This window comes from Mrakia frigida (genome assembly GCF_051309035.1).
Source record: "Mrakia frigida strain ATCC 22029 unplaced genomic scaffold BDY24scaffold_3, whole genome shotgun sequence".
NCBI lineage: Eukaryota > Fungi > Basidiomycota > Tremellomycetes > Cystofilobasidiales > Mrakiaceae > Mrakia > Mrakia frigida.
Window position 1 is genome coordinate 160,343 of NW_027481278.1, and position 26,196 is coordinate 186,538.

The window sequence follows — 26,196 nt, forward strand, 5'->3', positions numbered from 1 at the left end:
AAGAAGGCGAGGAAGGGGAGGCAGAGAGCTCAACGAAATCGAAAGGGTTGGGGTGGGCGGAGATTGAGTTGGGGAGAGCAGGGAGAACAGAGAGGTAGTAACCGAAGGGAAGTTTTTTTTCTCTCGAAGTTCGATGGATTGGGTGAGGATTTGCGTGATTAGCTCCGAAGATTTTCAGTTCCATCTTTGAAAAGAAATCAGGAAGGATCTGCGAGCGGCAGACTTGTTTGGCGACGCGTCTCTTCTTCCCTCCCGCTCTGGTTCGACTGCTCTCCCCTTCGACCTCTCATCGAACTTTATGATTCGCTGATAGCTCCTCCTGTTTCCTCAGTAACTCACTCCAGCATCTTTCCTCTCTTCCTCTCTCCCTCGACGCGTCTCGTTTCGAATTCGTAAAGTCATCAATCCCTTCTCTCCTTCCCTCAATCAACAAACCACACACCCATCCTTCTTCTTCCCACTCGCACCCTCCTTCTTCCTCCTTCCGCTCTCCTCCTTTCCTACACACTCAGCCCAAGCAACCTTCTCCTCCTCCGAGAGCAAGCCGAGTTTCGCTCGTTGAGCGAGGGCTTTCTTCCGAGACGCGAGTTCGGATTTCGAGTGGCTGCAGCGGGAAACGAATGTGAAAGAGATGAGTACGGGCTGGGTGAGGAGGGAGAGGGAGAGGGTGGGCGTGGAGAGGTGGGTTGGATAGGTAAGGAGGGAGGGATGCTGACGTTTTAGTTTGGTCTTGAAAGACGGAAACGAAACGAACGAGCAGGTGTTCCTTCGAGGGAGCCAGGTAGGGTATGGTGATGAGAGAGGGAGAGGGTGGGAGAGCAGAGGTGGGTAGAGAAGAGAAGGAATCACCGAGACGTGGCCGACAGAGGGTTCTGCAGCGGTTTGGTTCCTCCTCCTTTCCCTTTCTCGTTCGGATTGACGTCCTTCTCCTTGGGTTTCATCGGCTGAGGTTCCTTGGGTTTCGAGGTAGGTGCCTGTCGCTTGATAGCTGCGAGGGCTGCTTCTCGAGAGGGACCTCCGAGAACTTGACGGATCCCTTTTGGGAGGGGAGTGGGAGTGGGTGTTCGAGAGGAGGGCGTTGGAGTTCCGTTGAGGAGGTTGATGGTCGAGCAGGAGTGGGAGGAGGGGAAGCGATGGTTGGTGCAGAAGGTGTGGATGCAGGACTGGAAAGAAGAAGATACAGAAGAGGAGTCAGCGGAGAGAGAGACAGACAGGACGGAAGAGGGAGGGAGAGGAAACGAGTGGACTGACCGAACACTTTACTCCCAGACCTCCTACCAGACCCTTCTTGCAACCCTTCGCAAAGCATACATCTCCCCTCTCCTTCTTAGCTCTGAGCACCTCCCTCTCCCTCCCAACCTCGTCCTTCTTCTCTATACATTTCTTGCTGCCCAGGTGTCGATCCATCGTGTCGTTCGGATCCTCGCCGACGGGCGTTCCTATCGGAAGTGAGCAGAGAGGACAAGGGATGGGAGTTCGATCTGGAGGAGGAGAGGTGCACGGGTGAGAGTGGGTGGTTGCTGAGTGGAAGGGAGAGTGGTGGAGAGTGCAGAAGGGAAGCTTGCAGCCAGGGCACTGAGAAGAACGAAGGGAGGAGGAGGTGGTGGTGAGCTCGAGCTCATTCTTGGAGGGAACTCAGCAGCGTGAGAGAGGAGTGCATGTAGACTTACCTTGATGGGGAGGAAATCGTGAAGATGACAAGAAGGATGAGAGCATTCAACCTGGTTATGAATGAACAGAAGCTCGTCGGAGGACATGCTGAGAGAGGGAGGGTGGGAGGAGGGACGTGGACGAGCTGGTGACGGAGGAGGCTGATGTTGCTGCTGCTGCTGATTGAGAGTGCAGATGTGAAAGGTGGACGATGTGGTTGGAAAGGGGAGGGTGGCCGATTCGAACCTTTTATAGAGAAAGGAAGGGAGGGCTGAGTGAGCGTTGAGGTGGAAGGAGGGAATCGAGGCTGACAGAGGTTGAGCTCGAGCTTCGAGTCGCTTCCACGACATGGTCGAATAATCTTGTCAGCATGTCGATCAAGAAAAGCTGCTTCAGATCCCCATCTTGTCCTCGAGCTCGTCGGAAGCAAAATCCCCGAGAAAATATTCAAGCACGCGAGGCAATTCACCGATGCGTCGAGCTCAGCCGACCCTCCTTAACCTCGTCCTTTTCCTTCAACCTTCACCCTCCCAGCCCTTCAAAATGCTCTTCGGACGAGCTCTAATACTTCTCTCGACCCTAGGATTCTCGCTGGCTAATGTTCTTACGCCAGGTGAGCTGATTTTTACGTCCGGATCACTTCCGAGAGTTCGATCGTCGAGCTCAGCCCATTCTTGCTTCCATCTCTTCTTCCCTCTCTTCTCCTCCCAGAGCATAAGCCTAGGATCTTCGTTCTCTCGGACATGGCCAATGAGCCTGGTGAGCTTCACTTCTGTGCTCTCTACTGCTTTGAACCGTTTCGAAGCTGATCTGTGCTCTTGAACTGCTTTTCGACGGATCAACTCGCAGACGACGCAGAATCCCTCGTTCGACTGCTTCTTTACGCGAACGAGATCCAGATTGAGGGTCTGGTTGCTACCACTTCGACTTGGCTGCGGTGAGCTCACTACTTACGCTTGAGTCTTTAAGTTCCGTCGAAAACGAGCTGACCTCGATCCTCCCTCCCATCTTTCCGTCGTCTTTCAGCGATTCAACTCACGAGGAGCAGATCCATAACGTGAGCAGTATCACCGCAGTGGTGTATGCCTTTGGATACATGTCCTCAAGCTTCGGTCTTTTCCTTGCAGGTTCTTGACGGCTACGCCGAAGTTCTCCCCAACCTTCAAGCTCACACGTCGCCTTCGAATCCCTATCCTTCAGCAGGCGACCTCGCTTCGGTGACCTACGTACGTCCTGTTCAGACTCCTGAATTGAAAGATCTCAGTTCAACGTGCTGAGCTGACCTTCGCTCTCCCGGCTCTCATTCAGTCTGCTCTCCCTCTCTTCGGGATGCAAGGAGTCGGCTCTCTCTCCTTTTCTTCGCCTGGATCAGACCATCTCATCGCTACCGTCGACAAGATCGACCCCTACGGTAGACCTCTCTTCGTTCAACTTTGGGGAGGTGCGAACTGCTTGGCTCAAGCTTTGTGGGAAGTAAGGGAATCGAGGTGAGTCGTTCGTGTCGCGAAAAGGTCGAAGCGGAGGGAGAGAGCTAACTGCGCTGGTTCTTCAGGTCGAAGGAGGAAGTTGAGAGTTTCGTTTCGAGGATCCGAGTCTACGCTATCAGCGACCAAGACGATGCTGGTCCTTGGATCCGAAGAGAGTTCCCTGAGCTGTCCTACGTGAGGCTTCGAGAGCTCGACGCGTCCCTCCTTTAACCTCGGGCTGAATCGCTTCCTCCTTCTTTCGTCAGATCGCGAGTGTTCACGGAGAAAACCAGTATGCTCTCGCTACTTGGACTGGGATCTCCGGAGACAAGTTCTGTTCGTACTTGGAGCTCGACGCACTCGAAACCTTGACTTTCGCTGACTCGGAGTTTTCGACGACAGACGGCTTCACCGGAGGAGAGGAAGACTCGATTACGATGGAGTGGGTCAAGAAGAACATCCAGCTCGGAGCTCTTGGGAAGAAGTATCCTGACTTCGATTTCATCATGGAAGGTCCGTCTTTCTTTCTTAATGTCTCGACGCGGCCTCTCTCCATCTTCTTTCTCGGTTCCCCTTTCTCCTCCTTTCGCCTTTCCTGACCTCCCCATCTTTATTTCGAAACAGGTGATACACCTGCCTTCCTCGGAACCATCCCCGTTCGTTATCTCTTCCCGCCTCGACGGGTCTTCGACTCGCTGACCTTCTCACGTCTCCACTTCTTTCAAGAACGGTCTGAACTACCCTCTCGACCCCACCTTCGGAGGGTGGGGAGGACGTTACACTCGCGTTCTCGATGGATCTAGCAATCACTACGCCGACTCGGTGGATCGAGTCACCTCTCCCGTCGACGGCCAGTTGAAGATGAGCGCGCAAGCTAGCATATGGAGGTGGAGGAAGGAGTATCAGAACGATTTCGCTGCTAGGATCCAGTGAGTCTGGTTCGGCTCCTTTTACCTCCGCAAGCTCGAGACTGACTTCGACCTCTTGCAGATGGACTCTCACCTCCGACTTCTTCAAAACGAACCACCCTCCCTCGGTCCTCGTCAACGGCGACGACTCGTGGGAACCCATTCGGATCACCATCAAGGCTGGCTCGACCATCGAGATCGACGCTTCAGCTTCTTCCGATCCTGATGGGAACACTCTCGAGTTCGAGTGGTTCCAGTACAAGGAGGTTGGATCGATTCAGAACGAGGTGCGATTCCGTCACTCGCTTTCTCTCTATTCTTCCTCTTGACGCCTCTGACTTCCTTATTGATAGATCGACAAGGAAGTACCTAATCTCGAGACTCATGGGACTTCTACGACCTCGAAGCTCAAGCTCACTCTTCCAGAGGAGATTTCGTGGAGGAGTTGGTTCAAGGAGCGACGCGACTTCCATATGATCTTGAAGGTTCATTCCGGATCTCTGCTTCTTCTTCGTCTCGTCCGATACTTAAACCCCAGCTCTGATCAGCTTGACTTCCTTTTAATTTCCTGTCCCAGGTCACCGACGACGGAACACCAGCTCTCACAAGATATCGCCGAATTATCATCACGGTGCTGGCGAAGACTTCTTCTGGTCACGACGAGCTCTGAGATGAACTTGCTCGTCTATGCGTTAGTCCGTTAGCGAGGCTGGTGTCAGGAAGCTTTCTAGGTCCGAGTCGGGGGGGTTGCTTTCGCCAAGTTGAAGGGACGACGCGTCGTTTTCAACCTTGCCTTCGAGAATCGAGGGGCTCAGCTTCCAGGAATCTTCGGCTTCTCTGTTTGGAAGACGACTCTGCACTTTCCCCCTCTCAGCCAGGGGAGAGGAGAGGGTGAGGAAAGGTTCGAATGGGAAAGGTCAACTTGAATTGCCGTCCCGTGAGCTTGGGATTCCGGTTCTTTCGTCCTCCTCGTCTTCCATACTGACCTCAACGACTCCTTCAAATTAAATTTTCAGCTCTCTGTCCCGACCATCCCCAGTCTCACTACTCTCACCGTCCCTACACTCCTCCCGCTCTCCCTCAAGGCGCGTCGACTCCCTACCATCCCCCTCTCCCTCTACTCGCTCCCCTCCCTCTCCCAGGCCTTGCCCTGGACTTCAATCGGCCCCTTCCTTCCCTCTCAAATCTCCCATCTACACTCCCTGTACCTACTCGCCCGATTCGCTGATCGGAGGGGAAGAACGCATCACTCCGACTCAAACGACGACGACGACGCGATCCAGGAGGTCGGAGGGTAATAGGAATAAGGGGAAGAGAAGTGCGGTGTAGGATCCGATGCAGTTGAATGGGTACTTCCAGGTCCAAAGGGGGGAGAGGGTGATGTAGGAGCAGGGGAGCCTCGTTGCGTTTTCGGTTTGTCGTCTTTTTTTGGTTTCTTGTTCTCGATGTTTCGTTTCGTTTCCTGTTCGTTCTACGTACATAGTCTGCTGCTTCGTTTTGTTACTCTAACTTATATCCATGTCGACTGCTCCCATTCCGTCCCAAAAGTCGAAGGAAAAGAAAGTAAATCAGCTCGACTTGATCAGCTCGACGCGTCCTCGTCAGGTCGTCTCAGACGCCTTCGACTCCCGCCTCTCTTCTTTGTTCTTCTGCAATCTTCATCTCCTCCCTTTCCTCTGTTCGCACCAACCCCATTCACTCGAGAACAAACACTCGTAAACATATCGTCGTCGTCGGACTCCTGTTCCGTTCAATCAAATGTAAACACCCACCACCCCACCCTCTCCCTTCCTCGCCTTCCAACCCATCCCACCCTCAACACCTTCCTTCCTCCCCTCCACCCAGACCAGCTCACTAACATGCTCCTTCTCGCATCCTGCCACGGGACAGACCCACGTCCACTCGATCGGTTTCGGTTTGGCTTTGGCTTTGCCCTTCTTGGTTGGACGAGCTGAGGGAGGAATGGAGGGAGCGAGATGAGGAGGTGGAGATTCGCTGTGGAGGAAAATAAGGGAGAGAAGAGAGGAAAGGGGAGAGAAAGTCAGGTGCTGGAGCGAGAACGAGAACGCGAAACGACGCGTCGCCCTTCCCTTCCCTCCTTCTCTCCCCGCCAAACCCATAGCCAGAGACCCCGAAAGGACACATGTACACTCACAGTCCAGCCAAGCACCAACCATCGACCAGGTGCCCACAGGCCAAAGCGTAGATCCTTCTCGAGCTCGTCGACGCGTCGAGCAACAACGGTCGCAAGCAGGACGAACAGCCGAACGTGAGGTGAGGATCGAGGTTGGTTTTCCGTCGGCGTTTCTTGAGGAGAGGTAACGAAGTTCCCGTTGTGAGGGCGAGGGTTGGGTTCGAGGAGGAAGAAGCGGCGTGAGAGCGAGCTTTGCGTTTGGACTTGGGTTTAGGGTTGAGCTTCGGCATGTAAGCGGCGTTGATCTTGGTTTCCGTTCCGTCTTCGTTGATGATGGCCAGACCATCGTCTGAATCCTCGTCGGGTTCAACCTTCATCGTTCCCTCTCCAACCAGTTCCCTCTCAACCTCCCTCTCTCCCTCCTCATCGCTCCCACTCCCACTCTCCTCACTCTCGCTCTCTTCACTACTACTATCCTCCACTCCCTGCACCTCCAGCTCGCAGTTCCTCGAAAACATCTTCCTCGTCCTCAACGGTTCCGGCGGAAAGAACGCTCCCGCTTCCCTCCATCGCTCCTCCAACCCTGCTCCTCCTTGGAACCCCCTCGCACCAGCACCACCACCACCAAACCCAGCTCCAGCCCCAGCGAGTCGAGCCAAGGCTGTTTGAGCGAGGATGTTCTGGACTTGTTGTAGACGAGAGGGTTCGGGTTGGTGGTTTCGGAAGGGGATGAGTTGGTCCCAGAGGTTGGGAAGGAACCCTACAGCTGCTGCTGGAGGACTAGGAGGCTGGTTGGGATGATAATAGTCGTCTTCGTCGAAGCTCTGCTCGCCGAGGATGATTTCTTCGTCCGAATCATCGTCGAAGTCTGCGAAGCGGGTCGGAGGTTGAGGTTGAGCTCGAGAGTGAGGAGGAGGAGGAGGAGGAGGAGGGCGACGACGATGGAGGATGGGATGATTGTGTTGATCGAACGGAGAGTGAGACCGTCGAGGAGGTGGAGAAGCAGGAGGGTAGTCGTTTCGACGAGGATGGGCGTGAGGGAGGTGAGCTGAAAGAAGGAAGAAGAGGGAGGGAGAGAGGGCAGAGAGGGCGGAGGTGTCAGCTCGGGAGTTCCGTTGTCTCGCTCGTTCTCACCTGCCAGAGAAGCCACGCGAGGAGAAGATCTGCCTCCGTCTCCAGTAGCATGAGCTCTACTATATCCCATGATCTATGAGCCCAAAAGAGGGACTCAAAGACTCACCGTCTACGTCGTTCTCCAAGGCCGCTCCTCTCCTCCTCCCTCTTGGACCGGTATCCCTCACGATCCTGACCTCGTCATCATCGTCGTCGCTATCGAGCAGATCTATGACCTCTCTCTCCGGTACTCTCCTCCCTGAGCCTGAAGCGACGGGTTGTCGAGGAGGAGGATCGATTCGACGTCGCTGAGCTGGAGGAGGTCCGTCGACGTCGCCGTTGGAGCTCGAAGAAGTCGAAGAAGAAGGCGGGTTTGGAGGGGAGAGGATCTCTATCGAGGAGGAGGAAGAAGAGGAGGCGGAAGGAGAGGGGGGCATGGGCGAGGGCGAGGTTGCTGGGTTTGAAGAGGAGTGAGCGTTGGAAGGTGAAGAAGGAAAGGGAGGACGAGTGGAGGTCAACTCTCCTCCTTCCCTCGGCCGCTTCGAAACAACCCCCCCAAAAAAGTATCAAAACGGTGGCATAAATCGTCAAAAAGTCCCAGTACCCAACCTAGTAATTCATCATCTCATCCCCAACATCCCCAGGACTCGAATCCAAATCCGCGTAGGTCACCCTCCCTCTCTTCGCCCTCGGATCGTCCTTCATCCCTTCCGGCCTCCCCAACGTCGTATCCAGCATCTCCCTCCCAGGTCCGTTCACCTCAGGTTCCCCGGGCACCATCGCTCCCACTCGATCCATCAGACTCATGCTCATCCCTCCTCCAGGTCCTCTCGCACCTCCGTTCATCCCAGCAGGAGGATTCCCTCCTCGACCGGTGATCTGTCGGTTCTGGACGAACGCTTGGTTGAAGACTCCTCCTCCAGGTGGTGGCTGGAAGCCTACGAACCCGGGAGTGTAGCCTGTGGAAGGGTGCTGGTGGTGGGAGGAGGAGGAAGGGAGCGAAGGGTTCATCCACGGAGGAGTGGGTTGAGGGAGGGAGGAGACGGTGATGGGTGGACGAGCGCCGACGGGAGGTTGGTTGTTGATGGAAGCGGGAGCCCCGGGAGGTGGAGAGATGTGGAGGGGGTCGAGGATGAAGGAGTTGAAGTAGGGGAGCTGGAAGAAGGAACGAAAGGAACAGGTCAGCAAAGCGAACGAGGGGAGAAAGGAGAGAGACGAGAAACGCACGTCGTCGAGATCCTTGACGAGATCAGGATGTTTCGCAGGGATGTGCTTCTTGAGGAAGTCGGCGGCTTTGAAGAGTTTGGTACAGGCTTTGCATCGGAACTTGCCCTCGGCTTCCTGCTTGATGTGAGGAGAGGTGAGTCGAGTGACCTCCCTGGTTCGGTGAAGCGAGAACGAGAACGGCGTCAGTCAACGCTCTTTGAGGAAGGAGAACGAGACTAGACTCACTCATCGACGTTCTTTCCTCCGACATCAGCAGGATCCAGAGTAGCTCGGTTGAAGACGATCGAGAGTTTCGAGTCCAGCTCCTTCTCCCAGATCGTCGACGCGACTGGCTCCCAGAGAACGAAGAGCGTCGAATCAGCTTCTTTACTCCTCCTGCTCTCCTTCTCCGAGACGATTTAAAAAGGTACTCACGATCCTTCATAACCGTATCCTTCTCTTCACCCTTCCCAGCCTTCGCCTCGTCAACCTCATCGCCAAACTCAGCAACATCCCCGTCCTCGTCGTCCACCTTCATCGGCACTACCACATCCTCCTTCCTCCTCTCCTCTCCTTCCTCCTCGACCTCTTCCGATGCCTTCTTCTTCGACTTGTCTTTGTCTTTATCGGCTCCCTCGACGGAAGCGGGAGGCGAGGGAAGTCGTCGAAGGTACTGGATCGATCGTCGTTCGAGCTCCTCCACCGAATCGTTGACGGAGGCAGAGTAGTAGCAGGTGTAGAAGGCTCGTCGAAGGTAGAGGATGAAGAGGTCGAGCTTGTACTTGGTCTGTTGGCGTAGGAGGCAAGACGCGGAAAAGTCAGCTCTAACTCGAGCTTCGAACGGAGAGGAGAAAGAAGAAAAAGGGAGACGGACTCACCAACTGCTTCCTCTCCTCGATGCTCGTTCCTCCACCCGCCCTCCCCTCCAACGACTTCGCAGCCTCCCTTCCCAACTCATCGATCCTCTCCGACCCTCGAACCGATCCTTCAGGAACCGAGTCCTTCTCCTCCTCCTCGAGCAACAAAGCGAGCTTCCTAGCCTGCTCGAGATCCTTCTCGAGTCGTTCGAGACGGGAGGTACCTTGAGGAGCGTACTTGGGTCGAGACACGTAGGATTCACTGCTGATGCTCATGTGGAGGATGAAGGGTGGGTCGGCGACCTGAGAGAAACGAAACGAAACGAAAGACGCGTCGACGATCAGCTCCGAGTGAAGGGATGTGGAGGAAGAGAGAAGATGACAACGAACCTTGGATCCATCAAGAGTAGAGCAAGCGATAGCCATATCGGTTCCTTCGACGAAGTTGACCCATCCGACTCGATGGAAGTTCTTCTTCTCTTGAGGAGGACCGAGGGAGAGCGAGACGTAGCCTTCGGCTTTCGAGCAGATCTAAAGCAAACGAAGGAACGCGAAATGCAAAGTCAGCACATACGTTCTTGGTCGAAGATAAGGACGTGGCCAGGAAGAAGGACGAACCTTCTCGAGATCAGCTCGACTGATGTTGGGAGGGATGGTCTTGATGAAGACTTGATGAGGAGCGGGAGTCGCAGTGACGAGTCCTTGCCTCGTGTTGTCGACGATCTTGCCGTCCTTGATGACGTCCAGAGCCTCGTCCAAGGGATCTTCCTTCTTCTCGTCTGTGGAAGGAGGAGGATGGAGCAGAAGAAAAGAAAGAAACGAGAAGTCAGCTCGAGCTCACAATCTGTTCCTTCCTCCCTTCCGAATCTCCACAGGACGACGACGGCAAAGAGACACATCGGCTCACCAAGTCCCCAGCTATCATCTCCAAACGCGAAAGCCCCGTCCTCCTCCAACTCCTTCAAGAAAGCCTGCTCCTTGCCCTTCCTCGCCACCTTCCTGACCCTCTCCCTCTCCGCGACGAACTCCTGTTTGGGCGAGTACTTCTCGACGAACCACTGCGAGGACTTGTGGTAGAGAAAGAGACCGTAGAGCTGTAGACACAATATGTGAGAAAAGTCAGCTCACGAAGCTCGTTCGAAGTCCAACGAGCGACGGGAACGAGGGAGAGGAGGAGAGGAGGCAGCAGGATGATGAGGCGAACGCACCTGTCTCGACAAGAACCTCTTCTTGTAAGCTTCGTATCGTTCCATGGACTTCTTGGGTTTGGCGATGTCGTTGAGTTTTCGATCGTAGTCATCATCTTCTTCGGCCTGAGGAGGAAAGAAGGGAGGAAGGTCGAGGTCAGCTCATCGAATGCTCCTTCTTCCCACTCTCTCCAGAGAGTCTTAGTACTCACCTTCGGAGGGTTCGTAGCTCTGAACCATGAGTTCCAGTCGTTGAAAGAGACGATGTGGTCTAGAAGATCTGGATCAGGACCTATGGGACGCATCGCAGGTCGAGAGGAGTTGTGGCGAACTGAGAGGAAGGGAAGGAGCAGGGAGGAGACGTTGAGATGAGCTTCGGAGCCTCCTCGACAGGAGGAATCTAGGACCAAAGCTGGAGTAGTATGGGAGGAGATGAGTATACGTACTTGACGAATCTCCTCTGGCATCTTCGTATCTTGGTCGACCTCCATCTCGAGGTTCTCGATCTCCACCACGTCCAACGGGCGAAGGTGACCTTCTCCTTTTGCGATCTGCTTCCATCCAACGTAGAAACGCATACAGCAAAGAAAAGAACAATGAGTCAGGATGAGCTTTGAGCTCTCCTTCTCTCTCAGAAGGAGTAGAGAGAGCCAGGAGCTTGAAGACAGAGGAGCGGAAGGGAAAAGGAGGGGAACTGACCACCAGCGTCGTAGTCTCTCGATTGTCCAGCTCCCCTTCCTCCGTTCTCTCTCGAATCCCTCGAGTCGTACGATGGAGTATATCGATCCACGCTGTCTCTTCCTGGAGGTGCGAGATCAGGCATGGCGGTGCTGAAGGTGGGTGGTGCTGGGAGATGGGAAGGTCGAGGCGGAAGATGCGAGGAGGACGAAGCTGAGGAAGAGGTCGAGGCGACATGCGTCGAAGGAGGGGGAATGGGTGGTAGGGACATGGTGAAAGATGTGTCCTAATCGTGGATTTTGTGTGGTCTGGAGGGAGAAGAAGAAGAAGGGAAGGGGAGGAAGGGAGGAGAGGAGGGAATGGGGAAGAAGGGAAGGAGGGGAGCGACATGGCCGAAGAGGGTTTGGGAGTAAGAAAATGGATATCGAAACGGGGAGAAGAGAAGAGAAGGATGACAGAAAGGAGGTAGGGTAGATGGATGGGAAGGGAGGCGGTGAGCTGTTCCTCGAGGACTCACACAAGAGGGAGTAGTGACGGTCCTGAGGAGAAGGTGGAAGGGAGGGAGGAGGAGAGCTCAACGTTTCGTTCGCCTCGGCTCGTTTCTGGCACCGAAAAAAAGGCTGACTTTCGACCTCGTGCGTCACAAGATAAATTCCTCGTACGTAGCAGACGCCTGAGAGAAAAGCTCGGAAAAATCAACAAAGGAAGACGCGACGAAGGGGAGAGAAAAGGAAGAGAAGAAGGAGCGTGCGATCGTGATTACAACGTATAGACTAGTCTAAAGATATGCGAGAAGCAGAAGATGTGTAGGGGAAGAGATGAGAGTACAGTGCGGTTCAATGCGATTCTTCTCGGAGCTTTTCGGCAGCCTGGAAGAACGAAAGAAGACGATAAATTTCAGCTTTTGGACGCGACGAGACGAACGAAGAGAGAGAAGGAGAACCAACCATGATCTCTTCCATTCCGATGGCTGAGCGGTCGCACTGGAAGATGGAGAACGACCATAGAAGAAGGGGCCGGGTCAGACGTGTGATCCGCGCTCGACAAGAGGGGAGAGAAGGACGAAAGAAAGGGAGAACTCACCATCGACCTGAAGATTCCTTCGGTGTTGTTGTACAGGTTGAGAGGCGTGTCCATCTCGACGAGCTCTCCGAAGTCCATGACTGCGAGAAGAAAAAAGAGTGGATAGGAGTCAGCGGGTCAAGTCGAGAGAGAGAGGGCGAGGGCGAGGGAGACGAAAGAACGAACCGAGGATTCGGTCTGCGAAAAACGGTGGAGAGGAGAAGAGAGGTTAGTTTCAGAGGTATCTGGGTTTGGGTTGGATCGTAGAGACATACCGTAACTGAGAATGGTTCGACTGAGGAGAAAGGGGAGAGAACGAAGTGAGCAACGGAAGGAGACGGCGACAAAGGACGGGAACTCAAACTCACAGTCGATGAGCGATGGTAAGCAGAGTCTTGGACTTGAACTCTTCTCGGATGGTTTGTTGAATCTTGGAGTCGGTCTGAGTCGAGGAATTGAACGAGTCAGCGAACGAGACGAGGCGAGAGGAGGGGAGGGAAGACGCTCACCTCGAGATCGACGGAAGCTGGAGAGGAGAGCAAGTTTCGAGGGATGTCAGCTCGAAAAAGGGAGGTCAGAAACAAAAGGAGATGAGTTACCAGTAGCTTCATCCAAGATGATGATCTAAATGGATGGAATAAGCGTTGTCAGTGAGAGAGAAGGCGAAAGTCCAGTGTGGCTGAACTGACCTTCGCGTCTCGAACGAGAGCTCGAGCCAAAGAAACGAGGGATCTCTCTCCAACCGAGAGGTTCAATCCCTCGTCTTCCACGACGGTGTCGAGAGTGAATCGGGGTTGGTTGAGCTTGCCTCCAGGAGTGGGAGAAGGATCTGCGTCGGGCTCGACGAGGTAGGCTCGTTTCATGGCATCCCAGAGTCGAGCGTCGTCGTAGATGGAGAAAGGATCGAGGTTCTAATGGCAGGAAGTCAAGGAGCGAAGCTGGAGTCAGCGGTGTGGACGAGATATCGACGAGCTGTCGAAAGGGAAAAGACTGCAACGTGACGAGAAGATGAGACTCACGGTTCTCAGAGTACCTGTAACGGCAGGAGGGTATCAGCTCCTGATTGTTTACAACGTTACAACGTTAAAGAAAGATATATGTACTGACCACTGAAGAGAAGGGGCTCTTGAGGGATGATGGAAAGACCTCGTCGCAGAGGAGTGAGACCAAGAGTCGAGATATCGACGTCGTCGACCGTGATCTTTCCTTCGTTGAGTTCGACAAGACGGAAAAGGGCGGTCATGATACTCGATTCTGCAGACCGAGAAAGGTGCGAGTCAGTTTCGGTGAGAGGGGGAGACCAGCTCGACGGTTTTTTAACTCACTCCCAGCTCCGGTCCTTCCGACGACTCCGAGCTTCTCTCCGGCGTTGACAGTCATGCTGAGCGACTTGAGAACATTGGGAAGTCCTGGTCGGTAACTCATCGAGACGCTGCAGAAGGGGAGAGAGTCAGTGAGGAAGAGACGTTTGAGCAGGACACGTCGACTCACTCTTCGAAGACAATCTTCCCAGACTGAGGCCACTCCTTCGGCGGTGTAGTATCCAGAACCTCGTGAGCGGCTTCAAGCTCAAGCTCGTTGGCGTAGTGAAGGATCTGGGGCAGGACATGAAGTCAGAAGATCAGCGGAAGCCGCCCCTCGACGAGAGAGGGACGAAAGACTCACTCGTTCAGCAGAAGTGAGATCGTTCTCGACTTCAGCGACCTGTCTGACGAGCCATGCGAGAGACTGGACAATTCCAATGACGTAACCGAGAGCGAGACCGACTTCGGAGGGAGTGAGCGAGTGGACGGTGATGCTGGAGAGAAAGGAGAGAGGTCAGCGTGAGCTCGTTGTTCACGAGGAGGGATGGGAAACTCACGCGATGATGGCGCAGGTGAAGACGAGCAAGTTTCCGAGGAAGTCGACTCTAGGTCCAAGCCACCGCTGGTTGCTGACCGTGAGGTAGTAGGCTCGGTTCTCGAGGTCGATCATTTTGGTGTTGTCTGCGAGGAAGCGAGGGACCTCCCCGTAGGCTCGAATAGTGCTGAGACCGGTGAGAGACTCTCCAAAGTGTGCATCTGTGTTGAAAAGAGAGTTCGAGTCAGCCGAGAGAACGAGAGAGTCGAGAGGCCCCAAAGGAAAGACGCGTCGAGCTCGACAACTCACAGATCGAACTTCGAAGAATGGAATCGATCCTCTTGAGTTCTCGAGCCGACGATCGATAGAAAGCAGCTGCCTTGTAGAGGAGATAAAAGACGACGACGCAGGCGATGAGAAAATCTTGGAAACGAGGAGGTGTCAGCAAGCGTTGAGAGGACGTTTGGAAAGCAAGGGAAACTCACAAGGCTGAACGATGGCGATCAGAATGACGGATCCCAGGATCTGGGATAGGGTCGTAATGAGCATTCGTAGACCGTCTCCGAGCATGTTATCGATAGTGTCGAGATCTGCGAGAAAGAGAGAAGGTACGAAGACGGCGTCAGCAATGAAACGAGACTCCACCAGCAAAAGAGCACGTACCTTTGGAGAACCTGTTCATGATTCGACCGATGGGAGTAGTATCAAAGAAGCTCTGAGGGGCCTTCATGACTCTAGAGATGGCTTTCCGGTGGAGAGTGACGGAGGCTGAGGGGAAAGTGGAAAGGAGCGGGAGGAAAAGTCAGCCCTGGACGAAGACAGGGTCTCGCTCGCAAAGACGAACCGTAGAAGGTCAAGTAGGCAAACACTGCTCCCATCAAGAACGTGGTGATACTCTGTAAAGATAGGGGAAGATTTAGAGGAGTCAGAAGACTGAGCAGAAAGGAAAGAGGGGCGCATCGAACGAGCCGCGTCGACTCACCTGAGCGATGGCGAGAGCAGCGTATAAGCCCATGTAGGCTCCGATGGGAAGGTTAAACTTGTCCTCTGTAGTCAATAAAGCGCATTAGTCAGTCTCGGCCTATTGAAGTGGACGAGATTGAACTCACCTTGCCACCAAACGAGAAAGTACGACGTCAAGACGGTCGAAACTTGAGACAGACAGGTGAAGAAGAGAAGGAGAGGGATCAAGACTCTTCCGTTTCCCGCTGAAAAGTATTGACTGATGACCGAGCCTCCGACGGCACCTGAAAACGAGATAAATGGCGAAGGGAGGTCAGTTCGGAACGCTCTCGTCGTCTTCCTTTGGAAACCCGACTCACCCGTGTACCTCTCCTCCTCCTGCATCAAAGCGTCTCCCTTCTTCGCCTCCTTCTTCTTCGACGCAGCAGCCTTCTCCTCAGGTGAGATCTCAGCAGCATCCTCAATGGCTTCCTCCTCGTCCTCGATCTTCTCCTCCTCCTCCTCGACGTTCCCAAAGTCTCGCATCAACCGCGAGAACGGGCCCTCTTTGGCGATGAGTTCTTCGAAGTTTCCCTGTTCGGCGAGGACTCCGTTCTCGACGGTGATGATGTAGTCGACCGAGGGAAGGAAGTGAAGTTGGTGGGTGACGCTGGGAAGAGCGAAGAGGAGGGGTAAGTCGCGTCGGAAACGAGGTTCGAGGACCGGAGAAGAGTGGAAGAGACTCACAGAACTCGAGTTTTCCCCTGCAGAACTCCATCGATAGCCCCGTAGAAGAGAGTCTTCCCAACATGAGCGTCGACAGCTGAGAGAGGGTCGTCGAGGAGAACGATCTCGGCGTCGAAGTAGATGAGTCGAGCGATGGAGACTCGTTGTTTTTGACTGAGGACGAAGAGGGAATCGAGAGGTCAGAATCGACGCGACGAATAGGAATGGACGCGACTCACCCTCCCGACAAGTTGATCCCCCTCTCTCCGATTGAAGTACTGTCTCCTCCCGAGAGGATCTCGAGGTCGGCGTCGAGGCAGGCAGCCTGAACGGCAGCCCAGTATCGTTCCTCCTCTGCAGTGAAGGAAATGCACAGAAACGATTAGCGCTCGAGGACGGGAGAAGCGTAGGAGGAGGTCGAACTCACCAAATGGCTGACCGAACAGGATATTCTCTCTTATGGTAGCGTTTTGGATCCAAGCCGTTTGAGGGCAGTAGCCGATGGATCCTCCAAAAGTGACGCTTCCCGACGTTCGTTTCATCTCTCCGATCAGACCTTGGAGGAGGGAACTCTTCCCGGATCTGCAAGACATAGAAGAACAAGGAACGAGAGAGTCAGGTTGATGATTCGAGGTAGATCTTGGAGGTGCAGGAGACCGCCAAACGAGACAAAGGGAGAGAGAAAAGCAAGATCAAAACTCACCCGACAGCACCGACAATCGCCACCAACTGCCCCTTCGGGATCTTCAGATCCACTCCTTTCAAGCTGAAGATATCAGCCTTCTCCAACCCGTCAACTCCCTCTCCCATAGCCTTCTTCAGATCGAGCTCTCCAGGAATCGCTCCTCCCTGAGCCGTCGCGTCTCCCTCTCCAGCCTTCCCAGCCTCGATCCCGACAAGAGCAGGAGTAGCAGTCCCACTCTTCAAAGCCTTTTTGGCCTTCTTCCTATCCTTCTTGGAAGCTTTGCCTTCGACGACGGGAGGAGCAGCGTCCCATTCGAAGGTCGCGTCGGAGACGTCGATGGCGAACGGAGAAGAGCGGTCGATGTGTTGAGTCGAGGCGAGGGTTTCGGCGTGGAAGAGCTGGGTGAGGAGATAGACAGGGAAGGTCAGGTCGAGTTCGGAAGAGCAGTAAGGCGGGGGAAGGCGAAACGAACGGGTTTGAGTCGAGAGAAGGCGTTGCTGGCGTCGGTGACGGAGGAGAGAGCCATCGGCTGAGAAAGACGCGTCGAGAGAGAACGAGATCAGCAGGCTCGTCCAGCTGCGATTGGAGAGGTCTACCTCTACTCACAAGCATCATCAAAGGAAGTCGAAGAAGCTGCGAGACAAGAAGAGTCAGTGCACGAAAGAAGGAGTCGATGAAAAGCAAGGACGCGACCTACCTGGAACAGGGCGAGACTGGCAAAGACGTCAGCGGCGTTGAGACCTCCGTTGACAGATCCGTAGATGCTGAATGAGATAACACTGGCCAAGACGGCTTTAGAAGTGAAGAAACGAGGAGACGATCAGCCACGCCGTCGAAGCGCACCAAACGAGACGAGAACGAGGAGATGAGCAACGAACGAAGCGTGAACGCGACCTGTTCAAAGATGGACGGAAGTCAGAGTCAGTACAAAGTTCGACGGGTTGTGAAGGAGCGAAGGAAGGAGGCAAACCCACAGCCATGTTAGCGGATCGAGTGATCAACAGGTTTTTGATGTGTCCGAGCTCCTTCGTCCTGATGATGTTCAGTCGATCCAGGTAAGGGATCTCCCAAGCTGAAAACAAGAGGCGAAGAAGGAAGAAGGTCAGCTTTCGATACTCGAAGGTCCGAAGGAAGGGAAGGAGAGCTCAGCCCACCAAAGAACTTGATCAACTTCATTCCGTTCAACAGCTCGGAGAGCAACCTCGCACGCTGATCCGTCCAAACCATAGCCCTCAGTCTCTCCGTGAAGAGCACCTTCATGACGTGGGTTTGAAGGGGGGTGATGATGACGAAGAAGGCGAATCTGAGAGGCGACGAGGGTGGGAGGACGGAAAACGACGGACTGTCAGCGAGCTGAAGGGAAAGGAGACTGCGAGAGGTCGAGCGGAAACGTACCCAGCTACAGCAGAAGGTCCCAGGTTGAGACAAAGAAGAATGAGGCAGATGATGGCTTGAATGGGCTGCGAGGGAGAAAGGGGAGCGAGAGTAGAGGTCAGACGCGTTCAACGAGGACGAGTTCGAGCTCAGCCAAGCCGGTAGCGAGGCTACAGTTCAAGGTGAAAATGAAAAAAGCACTCACTGAAACCCAGACCTGAAAGAGCACGAACGAGAAACGCAACAAAGAACGAAGCCTCAAGTCAGTCAGTCGACGCGTCTCGCCAACCTCGAACTCTCCAAACACTTCCACTCACCAAATGGAAGAACCCAGCCGCGAAATCTATCCTCGACACATCCGTCGAGATATGGTTGATGAGCTTCCCGTTCCCGAGCCCTTCCGCTCGAGCTTTCCCTGTGAGTTTGACGGATCGTTCGTAGATCGCTGCGATGAGCGCTCCTCGAAGGAGGACTCCGGTGGTTGTGGAACGGAAGAAGAAGGTGTGGTTGCTGGAACGATGGGAGTAAAGGAAGCAGTGAGTGAGAGTTTTGAGGGGCGAGAGAGGAGTGAGATGATGAAGGAGGAAGAAGGGAGGCAGGACGCCGACTCACCAGATGGAAGCGACAAAGATCATGAGGGACAAACCGATGGCTGCTCCGACTCCTTTGCCAATGCTGGGAGCAGGGTCGCCTGTAGAGAAGGGGAAAAAAAACGGGGGGTTCGTGAGTGAGAGTGGACTGCGACGAGGGGAGAACGACATGGAGGAGAAGACGAACCGTTCGCTCGAGCGATGGCTTGAGCGTTGACGAACTTGATAATCCACTTGACGAGAAGTGGCGAGCACATCTGAGTGACATCTCCAATGACTGTGAGGTACAACAACCAAAAAGAAGGCAGAACAAACGAAAGAATTACGCGTCGCGTCAGTTTCGCCTCGTCCCGCTCTCACGCGTCTCTTCCTTCTTCTTCCCGTCCAAGCCGTCCAGATCAGCCTACAGCCAGCAGTATGGAGCCTGACTCACTCTTATACAACCCTCCAATCCAAAACCACCTCAAAAACACCTCGTTGCAAGCCATCACCAAACTCGCCTCTTTCCTCCCCACCTTCCCTTCCCTCCAACCCTTCTCCTCCCCCTTCCCAAACACCCACTTCACCCTCCTCACCACCCCAGGCTTCACCTCTCCTCTCTCCAACCTCCCGTTGTACTCCTCCGCTTCGTTACACCGACGGTCCCAGATGGAGTTGAGCTTCGCGGCGAGGAGGGCTGAATCCTTGGAAGGGTCGAGTTTCCACATGTCGGTTGCTGTTAGGGGCCGTTTTTGGCCGAGGATGAGCATGGGTTCGACCCAGTTGAAGATGTGACGAGCTGGAGGGATGGAGGGAGCGAGGGAGGATTTAGTTTGGGGACGGACAGACGGGGAGAGAGAGAAGAGAAAGGCCGAGAGAGTTGAGAGAAGAAAGAGACGAACAGATGATTCCAGCTTCTCCTTCGGGGGAGAGGACGGCGTCGTCCATGGTTTTGGGTGGTGCTGGTGGTGGGATGGAGGGACCGACGTAGGGGATGAAGGAATACCTGAGGAAAAGAAAACAAAAGGAAAGGAAAACAAGTGGAGGTGCGCGTTCAGCCCTGCGTTCGTCCCTCTCGATGGGCGCCCTTTCCTCCGGTTGAAACCGAGAGTTGAGGTCCACTGTGGAAGGTGGTGCTCTCTTCCCCTTCTCGAGATGGGATTCTGTCGACGAGGCCAGCTGGTTCGACCGTCGCAGAGGAACAGAGACGGAGGGAGAGAGCTCGGAGAAAGGGGAAGGGCTGGGCGAGGCGAAAGACGTCGCGAGCTCGACACCTCTCTCCTTCCTTCTTCGGGCAGACCCGCTGAGCTTCCTTCGATGAAAACCTGCTTGAGACGATGAGAAGAGACACTCACCAAGGTTTCTTGACGACCTGCTTGTCCTCCTCGACCTTGCCTCCTTCAAGGTCAAACTTCTCGTTGATTTCTTCTCTCCTTCGGTCGAGCTCAAGCTCTCCACCTCCTGCTTTGGTCTTCTCCTCTCTCGTCCTCGAAGAAGCGATGGCGGTTGTATCGCTCCCAGCTGAAGATAGTCCGGGTTCGTTGCTCAGTCGAGGGACCGTCATGTCCTTGAAGTTCTCTGCGAGGGGGGAGTCGTGGTTTGAGGGAACAACGAGGGCAGGAGCAGGAGGAGAGGTCAAATCTCTTCGGTCTCCTGCGAGGGGCTGACTGATGGACAAGCAGAAGGAAAAAATGCAACAAGTTGTGTCTGGAAGAGATCTTATCTTATCATCGGAGTTGGGAGACTGTCGAGAGAGGAGAAAAAATATGTCGATCTGAGCCCACTTTCGTTTTTCGTTCGAGCTCACCATTCCTTCCTTCCCTCCCAACAGCCATCATGTCCCAAATCACTTTCACCCCCTCTTCCAACTCCTCCCTCTCTTCTTCTACTCCCTCGCACGTAGATCTTGTCAGTAGATCATCTCGCCTTTCTCTGTTCGAATAGTCTCTCTCTCTCTCTCTCTGACTCTCTCTTTTTCTCCGATCTCCCCTCCTTCTCCCTTCTCCTCTCAGCTCGTCCTCGGAGCCGGCTGGCTGAGTCAATTCCTCCTCCCTCTCCTCGTCTCACGCAACATCTCCTACTCGGCTACCACTCGAACGGGAGAATCCCACTACCCGGACTTGCCTTCGAGTTCTCCCTTGCTCAAGTTCGCCTACGATCCGAAGGCTTCCGTCGACGAGGTCGCTTCCCTCTTCTCTTCGCTCCCAAGAGCCAAAACCGTTCTCGTCACTTTCCCGATCGTCGAACCTGGAGCGAACAAGGTTCTCGTAGAGGGTTATCTGGCAGCTGGGAAGGCTAAAGAGCAGGAGGTGGAGGAGACGCTGTGGATCCGGTTGGGTTCGACGGGGATTTGGAGCGTGAGCTCAACTCGACTTTTCCTTTCTTTTTTGTTCTTCCTCTCAGACTCTCGAAACTGACCTCCCTTCTCTCTCCCAGGCCGACGCTCTCCAATCCTCCGCTCAGATCTTCGACCGACACTCTCCCGTCCCTCCTTCCAACGCTCGAGGCGTCAACGAAATCGAGTTCCTCGAGCTCGACCTTCCCAAAACGACCACTACGGTGCTCAACCTCGCTGGTCTCTGGGGAGGAGAGAGGATGGCGAAGAATTGGGTTTCGAAAGTCGCTCCCAACAAGGAGACGCTCAAGAACAAAGGGTCTTTGCATATGAGTGAGTAGTTCATTCATGGTTCGATCTTCTTGTGATCCTTCCCGTCCTCTCCTCTCTCGTGCTAACCTCCCTTCGTTCTCTTCCCTTCCCTACCCATCACCCACCCGCCTCATTAGTCCACGGCCACGACATCTCCCTCTCCCTCGTCTCCCTCCACCTCTCCCCTCACCTCCTCCCTCCCCTCGCCTCTCACCCCTCCTCCTCTTCAGCCCGGCGCTTCATCCTCACCGACACCCGTCTCTACGACTGGTGGGACCTCGCTTCCTCCTGGGGCCAGGACGGTCAAGCTCAGTGGGTCAGGGAACTCATGAGAGAGCAAGGCGTGGTGTCGTTGCCGAGGAGCAAAGAGGAACTGGGCAGGGTCTTGGATTCGAGGGAGTTTTGGGAGTTGTTTGGGAGTAACGAGAAGGGGGAGGGCTTTAGGAGGTTGGAGTGATTGAAATGGGATGGGACGAGGGTTTTGGTCTTTTGGTTTTGAGGACGAGAGAGAGAAAGAGAGAGGTTGAGAAGGGTCGGAGAGAAAGAAAGCGGGAGGAGAAGGAGAGGAGGACGACGCGACGCGATGTTAGTAGCTCGCAGTTTTTTGGGTCTTTCCTTCCTTCGACCGGTTTGCTTCCTGCGTGATATACGTGTGCGCAACAACAGGAGGAAGGAGAACCGAAGGGACGAAAGAGCAGGCGATGATGGAAAACGGGCTCGTCGCGTTCTTACGCTCGCTCGTCTTACTCCCTTTCTCCTTTCGATGATTTCGTGAAACTCGTTCGCTCATCCGAACTCAAAGAGGTTCATGCTTAGACAAAGTAGCGGGCTGAGGGAGTCTGGGCTAGCCGACGACGACGAGGTTGACTGAAGAGAGAGGAAAGAAACGAAAGACGCGTCAATCGCTCGAAGGAGTTCAGGCGAAAGAGAAGAACAGTCCAGACTCACCTCAAACTACTGTCATCTCACCAACTACCACCCTGACATGTCTGATAGCATCGTCGTATAGATCCTCCATGCCCATGCCGTACGAAGCCACGCTCGCCTCCCAACACTTTTCGTCTTCCACCCTCTACATTCCCTGCTCGTTTCCGAGTTTTCGTGGTCTCAAGTCTTCCGAGTAAAGGATTTTTAAATGGATCTGTCTTCGACAGTTTTATACGATACCGAGTGAGTCCTGATACCACTAGTCTACAGCCTTTCAGTCGCGTCGTCGTCGATCTCTCTCGCTCCTTCTCCCTCCCTCTCTCCTCACTCGTTGCCCGGGCTTTTCTTCCCTCTTCAACGAGCTTGACGAGTACAAAAACCATTTAGACTGGGAGAGGTGAGGGTGAGAGATGAAAGCAAGAAATCGAAAGCAAACATGGAACTGAGCGTCCAAAAAAAGAGACGGAGGAAGAAAAGAGAGAGAGAGAGGCGAGAAGCGTTCGTAGAGAGGCATAGCATGTAGTTGGTAGGCACCGAGAAAGGGCAGATCGAGCGTCAAAAAGGTAAAGAAGACGGAAGAGAAGAGACGTAGATCGGGCGAAGGTATGTTTTGAAAACCGAGAGTCAAACCGAGAGAAGGAAGGAGAGAAGAGAAACGAAGAGGGAGAACCGTTTAGCGACGCATCGCTTGAACTCCGTAGGGACTGCAGAGGAAACGAAAGGTCAGTGGTCTGAAAAGAGAGTTCGAAAAGCAGCAAAAGAAAGAAGCAGACTCACTCAGGCCAATCCTCAACCACAACTCCTGCTCCCGCCTCGTTCTCACTCTCCATCTCCTCGTCCTCTCCACCATCTTCAAGTCTCCTCTCCTTCGCCTCCCCTCCACCAACACTCCCGTCTTCTCCCCTTCCTCGCTTCGTTCCCCTCTCGACCTTCTTGGCGACCTTCTTGTGTCCCATCCTGGGCGGGACGAAGAACCTCTCGACTCCCTTCCTTCGAAGGATAGCCCGAGGGTTGGAAGGAGGAGTGGGAGGTTGTTGTTGGTAGGTCGGGAAGGGAATGTGGTGGTGAGCGGAGGTGGTGGAGTTCGAGAGAGGGTGAGGGTTGAGGAGAGAGGAGATGGGGATCGAGGAGGAAGAGGACACTTGGTTGAGGGTGTAGGAGGGCGGTGGCATCGGAAGAGGCTGGTAGAACGAGCAAGAAGCGAAGAAATGAAAAGGATTAGTACACTTGACATAACGAGGGAAAGGTGTGGAAAAGCAGAACGAACCTGAGCAAGATCCGGAACTCCAACGAAGGAAGCGATGGACTCGATGAACCTGAGAGCGGCTCGTTCGACGGGCTCGAGAGGGTACTTGGCTGCGAGAGAGGCAAAGTGATCTCGGAGGGTTCGGGTGTGAGAGTCGACGGTGAGGAACTAGAATACCGAAGGAGGAAGCGAAGCAAAGTCAGCGAAAGAAAGGAAGTTCAGAAAGACGCGCCGAGGCGAAGACGAAGACTCACCTCCTCGCACCTCTCCTCCATCTCCTTCTCGAACTCCGTTCGCCTCTTCCCGCCGTCCCCTCTCCCCCCAAACAGCTCCCACCCAGCATCCTCCAAACCTCCAACAACGCCACCTGCTCCTGCTCCTGCTCCTCCTCGTCCTCCCTTCCTCCTCACTCCTCCCCTTCCAACACCCAACACCAACTCGACCGCCTCTCCACCCTTCCAGCCAAACTCTCCGAATCCCTCGATGCACACCTGAGTGAGGAGAGCCGAGAGTAGAGCGTACCACGCTCTCGAAGGACGAGCGAGATGTTGCCGAGTCGTCAAGCGAGAGGAGGCACCTCGTCGGGAGGGAGTTGGGATGGGAGTTGGCGAAGGAGAGCGGGAGGGAGGTTGAGAGGACGGGTAGAGGTAGGTTGGGTTTCGGACGGGGAGAGGGTGGTGGTGTGAAGAGGAAGGGGAGGTGAAGGTTGCTGAGGAGGTAGGAATGGAAGAGGAGGAAGATCCGATGGTGTTCGAAGTCGACGCGGCGGATGCGCTCGGTTTGACGTCTTCGTCGTCCGATCCACAAACGCTTCCTTCCGAATCACTCGTCCACACTCCATCCGGCCCTTCTCCACCTAGTCCACCGAACAGGTGTCGAACGAGACTTCGTCCTCGTCGGCTCTCGACTCGATCGACCATACCCTTCCCAACTCCCTCCGTAGCGACTCGACTCGTTTGGAGGAAGAGTCTCAGGAAACCCATCATCCTTCCGAGTCCTTCTCCGTCGACGGATAATCCTCCGAGCTGAGGGTCTGAAGAATCGACGACGTCCCACCATTTCCGACAGGGAGGTTCAAGTCCTGACGCGACTCCTCTGGTTGCAGTGGACGACGAGGAGGAAGACGTGCTGAGAGGAGGTCGAGATCGAGGTTGATGGAACGAGGTGGGACTCTCCGATTGGATTCCGGCGTCGAAGAGAACTTTGGCTCGTCCTACTGCCTTCTTGGTTCGAGGACCCTCGACTTCGCCGTTGTGGTTGTTGTGGTGGGAGGAGGAAGGGAAGGAAGGCATCGTCGCGACCGATCCCGACGATGAACCTCCGAGGGCTCTCGACGCTTGACTTTGACCTCCCGCGAAAGCCCAAGGACCTTCTGGACCTGCTGCTCGAGGGACTTGATCCCAGATGCTTCCTCGAGGGTACTTGGGAGCTTCTCCTCCTCGAGAGTGGTTGAGAAGAGGGTGAACCGAGGCAATCGAGGAAGCTGTGGCTGAACCGGGCGGTTGGGTCGACGAGTTGACGAGTTGAGGGATGGGAGAGGAAGAGATGGGTGCGAGGATGGAGTTGACTTTGAGGAGGGATTGAGGGAGGGTAGGGTTGTAGGCTGAGGGTGGAGGGAGGTGGGTCGGTGGTGGGGAGAGGGAAGGAGAGAGGAGGAGGTCGAGACCACCCGAGATGAGGAGTCGAAGTTGGGTCGAAGGAGGGAGGAGAGGAGGAACAAAGATGTCCGAAGTGTTGCAAGAGGAAGTCGGAGAGGAGGATGGTCCAGCGTTGGAGGTAGTAGAGGTGGAGGAGGAGGAGGGTTGAGGGTCGTCGATGTTCATGGCTGAAGAAGGATCCGAGTTGAGCTCGACCTCTCCTTCCGCTTCTTCGTCTGACTCCTCCTCATCCGACTCTTCCTCGTTCATTTTGAGTTTACTCAACAGAGCAGCCAAGACCCTCTCCGTTCCTTCAACCTTCTTCGTCTCCTCCTCATCCTCCCTCCCATCGTTATCGTGCCCTCCTCCTCCTTCTCGACGCGGTTTCACCCGACCCTCTCCCTTCCCTCTCCTCCCAGATCCATAGCCCAAGACTCGCTCGATCTCCTCGTCTTCGCTCTCTCCGTCTCCGGAAGTAGCCCACTCTCCCTGAGCGAAAGGACAGGGAGGACCCATCCCCAACTCCCTCCGTCCGAGCAGGATTCGAGAGTTGGCCTGAAGGTAGAGGAGGTGGTCGAGCAGGAGAGTCGTCGAGCTCCCTTCTGGTTTCGACGACGAGGAAGCGGTTTGGTAGAGTGCGACTGCGGAGGGATGTTGATAGACCGTCATCTCGACTCGATATCGAGGAGGAAAAAAAAGAGCGAAGGGCAACGAAAAGGGAAGGGAAGGGGAAGAGGAAAGGGTCGAAGTTGGGAGGGAAACGGAGGAGGTCCTGAGCTGCTGACTTCCATTCTGAAATGGGGGCTTTTTTCCCTCTGGACTCCCTCGAAGACCCGAGGATTTTCCCGTCGTCTCTGATCGCATGGAAAACACGGCGAATGCATGCTTGAACGGAATCGCAGAGTTCAGTAAGAGCACGAGCTATTTTTCGCTTGGGAAGAGATGGGTTGGGCTGAGGAGAGAGAGAGAGAAAACGAGATCCCCTGGTTTCCATTGAACCCGTACAAAAGGGTTGGGAAAAAGCTTCCGATGAGCTGGATTCGATGCTTTCAACCTTTTCGTCGGTAGGTGGAAGAATTGTTGAGACTTGGAGGAAAAATGACGCGCCGACGAGAGAGATGTCGGCGTGTTTGCCGTTCCATCGTCCGTTTTCTCGCTCTCGTATCTCTTGGGGACTGTCGTTCTTTCGATTCGTCGCAGAGTCACGCTCGGAGTCTCGAAAGTTTGTGCCCACAAAGAGGAGAAGGGAAGAGGGATTCAAAACGAGCGAAAGAGAGAGAGATGGTGAGGAAGAAGAAGCTTTCCCTCTTTGCTCTAGTGTCTTCCCCTCCTCGTTCTGTCTT

The 26,196-nt window shown here is 54.6% G+C and overlaps 7 protein-coding genes across 7 annotated transcripts; 2 read left to right on the forward strand and 5 right to left on the reverse strand.

Moving 5' to 3' along the window:
- Positions 1–305: 305 nt before the first annotated feature.
- Positions 306–2,082, reverse strand: BDY24DRAFT_154834 (AN1-type zinc finger protein). The gene is made up of 4 exons (XM_076636146.1): positions 1,671–2,082; positions 1,252–1,575; positions 850–1,163; positions 306–604 (listed from the first exon to the last, which is right to left on the reverse strand). The coding sequence occupies exons 1-4, from the start codon at positions 1,998–2,000 to the stop codon at positions 427–429; spliced, it is 1,146 nt and encodes a 381-aa protein (XP_076500182.1). The 5' UTR covers positions 2,001–2,082; the 3' UTR covers positions 306–426.
- Positions 2,083–2,193: 111 nt separating this feature from the next.
- On the forward strand, positions 2,194–4,694 carry BDY24DRAFT_411791 (uncharacterized protein; the record flags this gene model as incomplete). The annotated part of the gene is made up of 14 exons (XM_076642974.1): positions 2,194–2,263; positions 2,362–2,409; positions 2,500–2,587; positions 2,677–2,707; positions 2,778–2,876; positions 2,959–3,137; positions 3,203–3,311; positions 3,383–3,452; positions 3,519–3,629; positions 3,741–3,772; positions 3,843–4,045; positions 4,107–4,311; positions 4,378–4,509; positions 4,602–4,694. 14 exons carry the CDS (start codon positions 2,194–2,196, stop codon positions 4,692–4,694), a joined length of 1,470 nt encoding a protein of 489 aa, XP_076500183.1.
- A 615-nt stretch (positions 4,695–5,309) lies between these two features.
- BDY24DRAFT_376322 (uncharacterized protein) lies at positions 5,310–7,152 on the reverse strand. Its single transcript, XM_076638653.1, has 2 exons — positions 6,180–7,152; positions 5,310–6,019 (listed from the first exon to the last, which is right to left on the reverse strand). Exons 1-2 carry the CDS (start codon positions 6,674–6,676, stop codon positions 5,779–5,781), a joined length of 738 nt encoding a protein of 245 aa, XP_076500184.1. The 5' UTR covers positions 6,677–7,152; the 3' UTR covers positions 5,310–5,778.
- Positions 7,153–7,880: 728 nt separating this feature from the next.
- BDY24DRAFT_411793 (uncharacterized protein) lies at positions 7,881–11,470 on the reverse strand (the record flags this gene model as incomplete). The annotated part of the gene is made up of 11 exons (XM_076642975.1): positions 7,881–8,426; positions 8,499–8,649; positions 8,724–8,826; positions 8,913–9,264; positions 9,356–9,637; positions 9,725–9,865; positions 9,953–10,113; positions 10,242–10,428; positions 10,543–10,647; positions 10,734–10,852; positions 11,221–11,470. 11 exons carry the CDS (start codon positions 11,468–11,470, stop codon positions 7,881–7,883), a joined length of 2,397 nt encoding a protein of 798 aa, XP_076500185.1.
- Positions 11,471–11,759: 289 nt separating this feature from the next.
- BDY24DRAFT_357763 (ABC transporter) lies at positions 11,760–19,993 on the reverse strand. The gene is made up of 40 exons (XM_076637820.1): positions 19,752–19,993; positions 19,299–19,402; positions 18,851–19,195; positions 18,605–18,694; positions 18,440–18,518; positions 18,145–18,337; positions 18,033–18,044; positions 17,849–17,913; positions 17,608–17,756; positions 17,428–17,525; positions 17,332–17,347; positions 17,151–17,245; positions 17,060–17,086; positions 16,926–16,982; positions 16,472–16,851; positions 16,196–16,350; positions 16,008–16,122; positions 15,790–15,942; positions 15,423–15,712; positions 15,210–15,347; positions 15,083–15,147; positions 14,945–14,996; positions 14,764–14,868; positions 14,586–14,690; positions 14,410–14,523; positions 14,123–14,321; positions 13,927–14,059; positions 13,753–13,856; positions 13,587–13,693; positions 13,369–13,515; positions 13,281–13,294; positions 12,951–13,172; positions 12,861–12,885; positions 12,771–12,787; positions 12,630–12,703; positions 12,537–12,556; positions 12,448–12,459; positions 12,283–12,362; positions 12,147–12,182; positions 11,760–12,068 (listed from the first exon to the last, which is right to left on the reverse strand). Exons 1-40 carry the CDS (start codon positions 19,958–19,960, stop codon positions 12,036–12,038), a joined length of 4,434 nt encoding a protein of 1,477 aa, XP_076500186.1. The 5' UTR covers positions 19,961–19,993; the 3' UTR covers positions 11,760–12,035.
- Positions 19,994–20,219: 226 nt separating this feature from the next.
- BDY24DRAFT_155237 (uncharacterized protein) lies at positions 20,220–21,565 on the forward strand. Its single transcript, XM_076636147.1, has 4 exons — positions 20,220–20,304; positions 20,409–20,753; positions 20,833–21,064; positions 21,181–21,565. Exons 1-4 carry the CDS (start codon positions 20,233–20,235, stop codon positions 21,498–21,500), a joined length of 969 nt encoding a protein of 322 aa, XP_076500187.1. The 5' UTR covers positions 20,220–20,232; the 3' UTR covers positions 21,501–21,565.
- Positions 21,566–22,643: 1,078 nt separating this feature from the next.
- On the reverse strand, positions 22,644–25,522 carry BDY24DRAFT_368212 (uncharacterized protein; the record flags this gene model as incomplete). Its single annotated transcript, XM_076638015.1, has 4 exons — positions 22,644–22,674; positions 22,748–23,151; positions 23,238–23,384; positions 23,471–25,522. The coding sequence occupies 4 exons, from the start codon at positions 25,520–25,522 to the stop codon at positions 22,644–22,646; spliced, it is 2,634 nt and encodes an 877-aa protein (XP_076500188.1).
- Positions 25,523–26,196: the final 674 nt, after the last annotated feature.

Coding starts and splice junctions, on each gene's coding strand:
- BDY24DRAFT_155237 (XM_076636147.1), top strand. CDS start 20,233: ATGTCCCAAATCACTTTCACCCCCTCTTCCAACTCCTCCCTCTCTTCT. Junction 20,305..20,408: donor CTCCCTCGCACGTAGATCTT/GTCAGTAGATCA, acceptor TTCTCCTCTCAG/CTCGTCCTCGGAGCCGGCTG. Junction 20,754..20,832: donor GTTCGACGGGGATTTGGAGC/GTGAGCTCAACT, acceptor TCTCTCTCCCAG/GCCGACGCTCTCCAATCCTC.
- BDY24DRAFT_154834 (XM_076636146.1), bottom strand. CDS start 2,000: ATGTCGTGGAAGCGACTCGAAGCTCGAGCTCAACCTCTGTCAGCCTCG. Junction 1,576..1,670: donor ACGATTTCCTCCCCATCAAG/GTAAGTCTACAT, acceptor CGTTCTTCTCAG/TGCCCTGGCTGCAAGCTTCC. Junction 605..849: donor CCTCTGTCGGCCACGTCTCG/GTGATTCCTTCT, acceptor TTCCCGCTGCAG/CCACTCGAAATCCGAACTCG.
- BDY24DRAFT_357763 (XM_076637820.1), bottom strand. CDS start 19,960: ATGACGGTCCCTCGACTGAGCAACGAACCCGGACTATCTTCAGCTGGG. Junction 19,196..19,298: donor AGGAGAAGCTGGAATCATCT/GTTCGTCTCTTT, acceptor CCATCCCTCCAG/CTCGTCACATCTTCAACTGG. Junction 14,322..14,409: donor CATTCTTCGAAGTTCGATCT/GTGAGTTGTCGA, acceptor TTTTCAACACAG/ATGCACACTTTGGAGAGTCT.
- BDY24DRAFT_376322 (XM_076638653.1), bottom strand. CDS start 6,676: ATGTTTTCGAGGAACTGCGAGCTGGAGGTGCAGGGAGTGGAGGATAGT. Junction 6,020..6,179: donor GGTTGGTGCTTGGCTGGACT/GTGAGTGTACAT, acceptor TTTCCTCCACAG/CGAATCTCCACCTCCTCATC.